This window comes from Pipra filicauda, unplaced genomic scaffold (assembly GCF_003945595.2).
Source record: "Pipra filicauda isolate LSUMZ 115617 unplaced genomic scaffold, ASM394559v2 scaffold66_size7647185_pilon, whole genome shotgun sequence".
NCBI classification, from domain to species: domain Eukaryota; kingdom Metazoa; phylum Chordata; class Aves; order Passeriformes; family Pipridae; genus Pipra; species Pipra filicauda.
The window spans coordinates 6828552-6839324 of NW_024104831.1; the positions used below are offsets into that span (position 1 = coordinate 6828552).

A 10773-nucleotide genomic window follows, 5' to 3' on the forward strand; every position below is an offset into this window, starting at 1 on the left:
CTCAAATATTTATGTGAATCCTACAAAAGATGGGAATTTAGGGGTTCACCTAAAGGCAAAAGAGAATTCCTCATCCCTCAGGAAATGTGTGGAGGTCTCCATACACACATGACATTCCCTTAAAATTGAGGGAATTCACCCTTAGATTGGTATGCTCAGCAGCTTCCAGACTGGTAGAATGCCTGAAGCATCCCTAAACAAAACTTTTTCCAAAGGATTTTATTTATAATGGAACACATTTTCCCCTCTTTACATTTCAGCTGGTATGAAAATATAACAGCTAATCCCTTTCAAATTCCAATTCCCAAATATTTGGAAGTAAGGGATATTAAACATGGAAATAATGAGACGGGCACTTGTTCAACTCTTGATTCCCAGTACCAGTGAACTACTAGAATAGAATATTTAGGAGGGGCTGTTAAATTCCATCCCTGGAAGTTTTAAAGAATTGGTTGACTATTGCAAAGTGCAACACAAGTATAACTGATCCTGCCTTGTGGCAAACTGATGGGTTAGGAGACCTCTTCTGGTCCTTGTCAGCCTTGTTTACTGTGACACTGCAGCACATAGCAGTTGTGGAAACTTCCAGTGGAAGAAGATTCAGGAACCGCAATCTCTTTGGTGGTTGAATTATTCATTTTTACCCACATAAATCTAAGGGAAATAAGTGTGGTCAAAAAGACCATTCCAAATTGGACCATGCTCAAAAGCAGTATTTTGTGACTGAAAACAGTTAATTAAAAATGCATCTTAGTTAGTATGCAAGTACTTTCATTTAAAATTTTAAATTAATAATCTGCTTTTAATTAAAGCTTCTTTATTAGCTAGGTTAGAGCTAATCAATGCTTATTAACCAGTATTGCTGACAAAAAGCAAGTACTGTACCTTACACAGCTACAATAAAATACACCTTATATTTTAAAACTACTTGTAACAGCAAATTCACTGAGAGTAGACTTTTTATTATAAATTGGGTTTAACGACTTCATCCTGTAACCAACTTGAGAGCATTAATGTTCTCCTTAGAACATCCTACAAAACTTCCTTCTTTACTAAAATGTCCCACATATGTCTAACTTACCGTGGCAGCTCCTACTACAATTATATGAGGTTTTGCCACAGAACCCTAAGACACAAAAGTAAAAAGGAATTAGTTTTAAAATATTCATAAATTATACCTATTATTACAATTCATATCTTAATTAACTGTGACTCACTTGTCCATTAGCTAATGGTTACAAAATAGTAGACTGCAGACATATTACAGAGAACATCAACTTGTGATATACCTGAATTTTCACAAAATAGCAGCTGCAAAAGCGTGAAGTATCAATAAGCACTTACAATCATTATTAATTTAGTAGTGTATTTCTCTTTAAAAGCTATTTAAACTTCTTCTCCTAAGGTCAAGTAATCTCTAGATCACACTACTGAAGTACTTTTTGTCTCAGCCTGTCTTAGCATTTTCAAACATCTGTTGTATGACTGAGGTGACCAGTTGTTGCTCCAGGTCTGACAGTTCTATCCAGGACAAGGACCAGCACATGTAGTCAAACAGAAGAGCAGAAGGAAACAGTCCTGACCACCTCAGTATGAGTTCTGCTCTGGCACAGCAAGGGCTTAGCACCTCTCATTTTTTTGTAGTAATCATAGAAAAAGAAAACCAAATGGTAACTTCAACTATCCTGATGGAAGGTGGTGTGCAAGAATGACCTATAGGGTAGCAAAAGAATCATTCAGGGCTACCACTGATAATAACTCCAGGCTATTTAAAGGTTAACAATGGAAAAAAGAAAAAGTATTTAGTTGCCAATCTGCAAACATATGACTTGTTATCAGAATTACATACAAAATAACATGACAACCTGCATCATAATTGAAACATCTAAAATTAATAGGATGTTAATTGAGGGAAATATTCAAAACAAATAAAATCAAGAAAACCTTGACTTTGCAGATCACCTTTGTCTTTCAGTCTGAAACACTCAAATTAACATAAATATAAAATCATAGAATCATAATATATCGCAAGTTGGAATGGACCAAAGGATCGAAATATTTGGTCACATTAAAGTGGAGTTATTGCAGACACAGAGGAATTGAAACACTAGATCAGAGTGAAATCCTTGCAGCTTTTAACAGGGTGAATTAACCTCCTCCTAGGGAGTAGGGTTTTTCTGGTTTGCTTTGGGGTTTTTTGGTCCGAGTGAAGTCGTCCTTTGGAGACCAGAAGACACCCAGAAACATATAAGCTAGTAAACATCCCCTTTTCACTACTTTGACTTCAAATTTCAGATCTCTTAAGACAAACCTCAGTCCAAGATTTGATACGTTGCCTCATAGAGCCATTAACTTCTGGATACCATAGAAAATCCTGTAAGACAAAGGCAGAGTTACTCTGTAAGTTAAAAAGCAATCAGTAGACTAAAAACAAAAAATTCAAAAAAACAGACTAATGCCATCAACTCAACTGTAATGGAAAACCATTCGGCCCCAAGTGAGATTTCCCTTATAGTTAGTATGAAAAGCCTGACACCTTGGTCTAGCGTGGAAAACAGAAAGCAAAGGCAAAAAAAGGCAGCAATCCCACAAAACTTTTCCCTCATAAAAAAACTCCAAATTTTCATTTCTGGTTCAGGAGTTGGGATTTCACCAAGAAGGTAATTTTTTAACAGTTGCCAAATTGGATGTCCTTGGGTTTCCTATGTGATCAGGGATAAATCTATGGTCACATCTATAACTTATTCATTAAAATTTGCTTTTCGTTCAATTTTCCACATTTTTACCAGCAGATTTTCTTTGCTCCAGAGCATAACATAATTGATAGCATGAAATCACAATTTTCAAACAAAAATAAAACCTAACAATTTACCTTACAACTTCAAAAATTATCAGCTGTTTAAATCTAACAGTGCCATGGCTATTAAACACATTACCTACCGGCATTCTTTCAGATGCCAGGAGTAGTGCTCAACCTTCTAGAAGTCAGTCTAGACTTTGGCTAGTACTATTATGTCTCCCAGGCAAAGCCATGACTTCCTAGCATCTAGTTACTCCTCAGGTGCAGCACTATCAAATGGTCTAAAAATACATATTAAAGTGAAATGGCAGGGATTACATATGCAGAAACTATTGTGAGAAAAGTTGGAATGCAGAAACATTACCAGCAGAAAGGAAGTCCTTATCTTCCGTTTGCACTGACCTAAAGATTCTGGTACTTCACTTGAGTACTGTCAATTCATTATTTGGCAATAATGTTAACAACCACACAGTCCTCTGCTGAAGGACAGAAGGTCACTATGATGACTAGAAAGGGCAAAATTAAACTCTCCGCTTGTTCCCAGTAATTTTCTCTTTTGTTGGTCAAGTATTTTCCACATTTAGGTTACTGGGTCACAGCCGTTCTGAACGTGGAAATTCAGCTACCATACCAATAATGCCAAGAACAATATAGTATCAAAACAAGGAAGCAGCAGACTCCAAATATATTCTTAACTACCCAGACATCTCCTAAAAGCCCAGACCTGCCATCTAAAATCTTGGTTGTTAGGCACCTACCAAGGTTTAAGGAGTTTTGAAGATGTAATCCTGTGTCAGGTCAGGCCAACGCAAATCACACTGCACTGGCCTGTTTGTCCTGCCTTGAGTTCTGTCCTGCCTTTTCCAGCATTCAGATAACCATACGATGAGCCACATCAGACCTGATCAAAAAGGAATCCTACAAGGTAACTTTTTGGCTGAATTGACTCCTAAAACAGCCCACTCCACAGCTGTATCAGGAATAGTTACAGCACAAACACAGGAACATACTGTGAAGGGAAAGGGACTGGAACAGCACAGGCTTGAACTGCCATGGCCTTACACCCTAAAATGTTATTCTAAACCCTAAATCTTAACCATGTACACAAACAGGTACTGAAAACTCACTTGCAGACAACTCAGCAAATACACTGCTTCTTTGGTTTTCGTGAATAGAGAATGAGTTGTCTCCAAGGCATAAACAAATACATGACTAGCAGAATCCCTGCACTGCTGACAGCTGTCATAGGAAGCAAAGAAAGCTATTGAGGACAGCCTTTCCACTGCCAGGGCAGAAGAGAACAGAGTCCTTCAGAAAACCTACCCTCAAGCATTTTGTTTGTTTTCTTTTTTAAATATCCACATTATAATCAACATTGTGTTTATTTCTTAATGCAAAAACAGTGGAAGGAATACTTGTTTGGATAGCATAGAAAGCTCAACAGCAATTAGCATTACCAATCCAAGGAAGTTAGCCCCACATACATATTCTTACAGCAGTGAAAGAGTACACTTCCTGGCAAAAGCTATTCTTGGGAAGGCCAAATTATAAGATCTGATACAAAGAAAAATTATACACATTTCCAGAGCTTATGCCCAAAACTAACACAGAATACAAGTACTCAATGCCAAAGTCTCTCAAAATACAGTATATGAAGATACACTCTGAAATACCTGTGAAATATTTATAAAGAATACTGACGGTCTAAACCTTCTTTTAATTTTTCAGCTCTGACTGCAATTTCATTTACATTGTATGAAATAATAACATGCTTATGGCTTGCAATTTAACGCTAGATAAAAACTTACCACTTTAATTGAAGCAGATTTATCTTCAAATGGGATATTTCCATGCTGTCAAAAAACCCCCGAAACAATAAAAACAAAGTAAGAAAAACTTTCAGAATGAAAACAAAATATTTACATTCCTATGCTAACTTGCTCTCACCCAAAAGTTTATCTTCAGTGGAAAGGATTTTTCTTGTATAAACTTGTCACTGTACTCATACAAAATGTTGATGTTACTTTCTTGATAAAACAAGCTACTCAAATAAACGATTATTCTTCCTGGAAGAAATCTAGCCAACAAAGTCTGAAATGCTTTCTGTTCGCTCTGTTACAAATGTATCAAATATTTTTCTAAATTTAGCCTGCCAACACAAGAAAAACTTAAGACCTTTTCCCTCTTTCTTTTCTTACACTGCCTTTCCCCAACCTTTTCATCTGCCCATCTCCTTCACACATAACAACCAACAGTTTTAATTAAAAAATAAAAGAAAATAATCTTAGGCAGAAGTAAAATCTGGAACACATTATTAAATTTGCTGAGTGAAACTGTAAGAAATCAGAAAGGAAGGACTCAAATATGCATACACATTACTCCTTTAAAATATACTAAATACAGAATTAGTTTCAATCATGGTCCAAAAGAATAAGTTTACTTCTCTTCCACAAACTGAGATCCTGATTTCAATAACACTTGACAAATAATACTTTTGACTCAAAATCAATTATAGCACTCTATCATCTCAGCATCACTTTTGGGAAGTAACTGTGACCTAACCAACTGACTAGGAAAACCTGGGTTCTTGGATCAATCAAGCATCTTGTTTTGACAAGTGAAAGCGGCTTCATGTTGTGTGCTGGACAAGCCACCAGCCTGAACTTCTAAATGACAGAATTACTAAATAATTGACAAATCTGATGCACTGTTGAAAGTGAAATGTGTCTTTTCCCTCACATATGTACATACATCTATGAAACTATGTGCCTAAGACGTACAATATAGCAAAAGAAATCAATATTCTGTCCAACAAATGATAGAGCTAAATCCTTTCTTACTGTTTCCCCCAGCAAGCTGCTGTTTACATTCTTTACCTTATAAAATTCAGACAGCTCTTCATCAGTGATCAAAAGGAAGGTAAGACCAGAAGCTATTTTTAGTTTCAGCTTCAAGTTAAACCTGGAAATCTGTCATTGCCCCACAAATTTGTATGAACAGATTAGATCAGCAATTTAACTGACATTTTAAATGACAAATTATAAGACATGAACTACTATTATTTAAAAACACATAAAGGAACAATTATTTTCTCATCAAGATACCAAATATGAAACATAAGTTGCTATGGGACAAGTCAGCTTCATTTATTTATTCCCAGACTGCTGCAAGCTTTCTCTTGAGCTTCCTAGTTCCCTTCTCAGATTTACAATCATCTCATCTGTATCCAAACAATTATTTTGGTCTAATCTTGTTATTCTTCAAAAGATCTTTCTGCACTTCCCTTCCTGAGGGCTAGGTCAGCAAACAATATCATTTCTTGATTTTCTGAAGTTTGGAAAAGAGTTATAAGGTAAATTGGGAAGAAACAAAAAAAATCATCAAAATAAACTATCTCACCTTATTTCCCTCTTCTTTGACTTGAGGATTTATGAGTTTTATAAATGAATAGAACAGCTGTCGAATTCTAGAATCTCCTATGAACACAATATGTTTGTCTATGAGGCAACTTTTTGCTTCACTGTAAAACAAAACAGCAACATTCATGTTACAGGAAATTTATATGTCAGAAAAAAAGTATTTTGAAAATCTACAGAGCAATATAGATAACTAAGGTATGATAAATCTTTTTCTAAACATGCTGCATCAATAAAAACTTCAGTGCAATTTGCACAGAAATGAAAATGAATGTGAACAATATGATTAGGCAAAGAACCATGCAGGCTTTCCTATTCTGTGGTGCTACAAATACAGTTGTTTCAAACAGTAGTTTCAAAATGGTAACGTACAGCATAATTCTTAAAAAAAAAAAAAAAAAAAAGTTTTCTTACCAGTAGGTGAAACAAAGTGATTAGTAATTTTATTTGGGATATTTTTACTTGCAATTTGACACATAAGGTCAGCATTTTCCCTTTCAGCAATCTGAGAGTGACATATGAAGCTATGCAGTCTCATGTGGCTCTCCATAACTCACACCAGTACCTCTATCACCAATATTTATTTATATTTTTATATAGAAATACAACTATGGTAAGCACTGTAGACATACACATAATGTACAAAGAAAAGATTTCTTTCTGACATATACTGTATATTTTTGAAAGCCTAGAGAACCAGCTATGAAGTGAACAATAAAAGACACTGCAATTACTACAGCTGTAGTCAAACAACGACTCTTCTTTCTATGCAGATGAACAGAAGACATGAGTTTCCTTACCTATTTTTATACTTATGCATCATACAACTGTGAGGTTGCCATACTTTTTCTCCAAGAAATCTCCCACTGGACAGAAGATACTCACATGTATCACCACCTTGAAAATGTTATATTACGATTAGAATTCAGCTGCATGAAATGTAAAACATAGCTCCACTGCTATTATAAAAAATAATTTGACAATATTTGAAACACAAGAATTGGAACAATCAATGGTAGTAAACAAATATAACTTATCATAAAAACATCCTGCACAAGTTTCTGCAAGTTGCCTTCTTGTTTATTATACCGCCCTGCTCTGTAAATCACAACCCTCTACCCAAAACGTTAGTGATCCCACTTCTGTTATCAGAAAGATGTTGTGACCTAGAATGGTATTTCCTTTAAAAGATGCCAATTCACTGTGCTATCTACTATCCAGAGTACATCGGAATATGAAATTAAAGAATACAATTGTTCAATATAATAATCTTCTACACAGAATCATCATGCACAGCATCTTGTATAGAACATGAATCTCAACATAAGATTGGGAAGAAAGTTTATTACATCTCCCTGCTTAAGACTTACCAGTCACCTTAGAACAGGTGAGTTAACCTGCTGGGTTAAAATGCAGAAAAAACCCAAAACATTTACACAAGAATTTGCTGATCATTAAGGACTTCAGGTACCTTTTCCACTCCTTAAGTTTTACAGTAATTAAGATTAATCACTTTACAGGTGATGATGTTTCAGTCATGTTAATTTCTTATAAATAAAGTTATGCAATCAGTGACTGTTATCTTCCCAACTCCACATCAGAATCTGCTGCCTTATAACTGAATGCAACAGAACACCATTCACTGCAAGAGAAGTTGCCCTCCAACATTTTTGTCATACTTGGCATTTCCGAGCACTGACAACCAGGGAAATGGTGGTGAATGAAATGGTAGGGACTTGTGCTGCTTGTGCAGAAACAATGTACTGCTGCCCCTACTTGACACTTTCTGTGAAACCTTGACTTCATTAAACTCAACTTATATTTTGGCTTTCAAGCAACACAATTTCTCTAATTCTCAAACATGCACACTTATGTAAACTATCATTTTGAGTAAGTTGCAGAATAATGAAACGGTCAGGAACAATAAAAAACCAATCTAATCAAAAGCAACATGACACATTCTCGCTGATAATGAGAATAGGTGACTCAGAGTTATTACTGCTACAAAGTCCGCCACTTTGCAGATGATGAAAACTAGGAGATGTATCAAAGTGATATGAGTGAACCATATAAAAGAATATCTATCACTAATCAGATTCCCTCTGAAATCCATTAACTTGCTGAAAAAGATACATAAGGAAATAGGAACAATTATTCATGGTCAGACCAATGGTCAGTCTAGCCTTCAACAGGGGCCATAAACAGATGCTCAGAGATGAATAAGAAGAAGGCAAGTAAACATTATGATCTTGTCTAATATTCTTCCAACTATGTTTAGTCCAGGGACTTCCTCAACTGGACATGCAGTCCTCAGCTTTTGGCATCCAGAGCATCCTTCTAAAAGAGTTTTCCATACCCACAGCTGATGCTTGAAGAATCACCTGCCTTTATTTTAAATGCAGTTTCTACTATTTACTTGGCAGTCCCTTGTTCTTCCATAGGAAAAGGCAGTCTGGACTCATGTCTATTATGATCTGTAGACCACTATCAATCCTCCCTCATTTAGGTTTTCAAGACAGAAGAATATCTGTATCTTGAGTTCATGACCCAAGCTTGGTTCCTCAGTACTCCATAGTTACCCACAAATGAAACAATCCTCCATCTACAGTATGTTCACTGATGTAACATTCCAAACATCACACATTGTATACATTTTAAACAGAGAGACAATATTTCAGGTCAAGAAGTTACACCTTCCCTCCCAACTCCAGGTACTGAATATCTTACTGTTGCACTGAGCAATATTAGAAAGCTCCAGAAACTCATTAGGAGAGTTACTGATGTCTGAAATCTTCCTTTAAACATAATAGTAGAAGTCATGAGGAGAAGATGAGGGAGGGGAATAAAACCAGACTGGAACAGCAGCCAAGAAAGTAAACTGGAGGTTACAGACCAGACAGTTCCTCCAGAAATGCCCAAGTCTGGCTTAGGAAATGAAATATCAGCTGAAGAACAATGCTCATATTAATATACCACACCCTTTTCTTAGCCAGTAATGAGATGTTAAAAGAAAAAAACCCAAACACAACAACAAAAAACCCCAACCTAAAACCTGAGAAAAAGAATTCCAAGAGCCATTCTATACACAAAACACAGAACATTCTTCTTAAACTCTTCCTTTGTGTAAGTTATCCTTCCAACATATTACCTTTTATGTTGGTATAGCTACACTACAGTATAGTTATACAAAGTGTATAATTTCTCTGAATTTTATTATGCTCATTATTCTAATTTATCATTCCTCAAAATCATGGTTATTCCACCAAAATTGTGAAATCTCTAAGTCTTCATTCAGTCCAAACAGACTAAGTTTCACAATGCTTTCTCTAAAAGGCACACTCTCTGTTTCGAAAAATTGGAAATTCAATTGTTCTCTATCATTCAAAATAAAAAAAATGTAGTTTTAAAGAGAATCTACTAGTGCTGCTGGTGACCCATAAATATAAGTTTCCCTGACCTTCCATAACCCCAGTCCAGCATTTTTTCATACAATTAACTTTAATACAGGCAAGTTTGACTGGGAATTGCACTGGGCTGCTCCTATCTATAATATGTACTTGCATGACTGAGGCCAAAATTAGCTAAAACCTTTACATGTAATGACAATCAGACAAAAGAAAAAGCATAAAAGCATGAAAAGCACAGCAATCCCTTCCCTGGCAGAGCCCAGCTTTCACAGCCTGGTAACTTTGAGCCTGTTTGCAGGCCCACCTCATCCACCCTCTGCAAATCAGGACAACATTTTTTGGGAGTATTTTTGGTATAAAATCTTGGTACAGAATGTCTTGTGTAGAAAAAAAAGTGCTTTCTTCTGATAATTTTAAATATATTGCCTGCTAATTTCATTTTTCAGTTGATACTTTTTGTGTTATGACACAATCACAACGAATTTACCTTTCCCCAATAATTTGTAATATTTGAGACCATTAACAAGTTACTAAGTTTCTGTTCAGGCTACAGAGTTTCATTCCATTTCATTACTTCTTATAGAGAAGCTGTTTGATTCTTCTGCTGTTTGTGTTACTCCTTTGTTCATGCTTTTCAAGTTCTATTATACCACTACTAAGAGGAGGTGACCAACACCACTAACAATAAGTGAGGTGCCAGTTAGCTTTAGTTGTGCAGTATCACAGTAAAATCTGCTTTTTTCATTAGTTGCCAAGAGTATTGTGACATTTGCTGGACTTCAGATGTCTGATATCACCGCAGGGTTGCAGAATGATTTCTCAAGCACCTCTGCTTTTATCTATCCCAAAAACTCTTGTCTGCTACAAATCTTCCACCCTCCTTTCCTAAACCACTCATTCTTCTGAATGCTACTTGTTCAAAGAAGCCCAAACTGGTAACTCTCTATTCTCTCTGACTTCCATGTCCTCCTACCTTTTAAACAATTACAGGAAAACCTCTCACCCTCTAATTGCTTCAAAAAACTAAAAGATTTAGGCAAAAAAAAACTTGTTGAAAGGTTTGTAACAATCCATACAGACTATATCAACTCACATAAAGTCCAGTAGACTCTCACCATTTTGAATCTGTGACTCACCCCTCTAATTAACT

At 35.8% G+C, this 10773-nt stretch overlaps 1 protein-coding gene across 1 annotated transcript in view; it reads right to left on the reverse strand.

Moving 5' to 3' along the window:
• Positions 1-10773, reverse strand: part of CASD1 (CAS1 domain containing 1) — a 28435-nt gene that overhangs the window by 16165 nt on the left and 1497 nt on the right. The window contains exons 2-6 of the mRNA XM_027749102.2: positions 7017-7113; positions 6200-6320; positions 4609-4653; positions 2312-2374; positions 1082-1126 (exon numbers count right to left, since the gene is read on the reverse strand). Of these exons, the coding sequence (XP_027604903.1) occupies positions 1082-1126; positions 2312-2374; positions 4609-4653; positions 6200-6320; positions 7017-7113 (371 nt within the window). The remainder of the gene's footprint in view (positions 1-1081; positions 1127-2311; positions 2375-4608; positions 4654-6199; positions 6321-7016; positions 7114-10773) is intronic.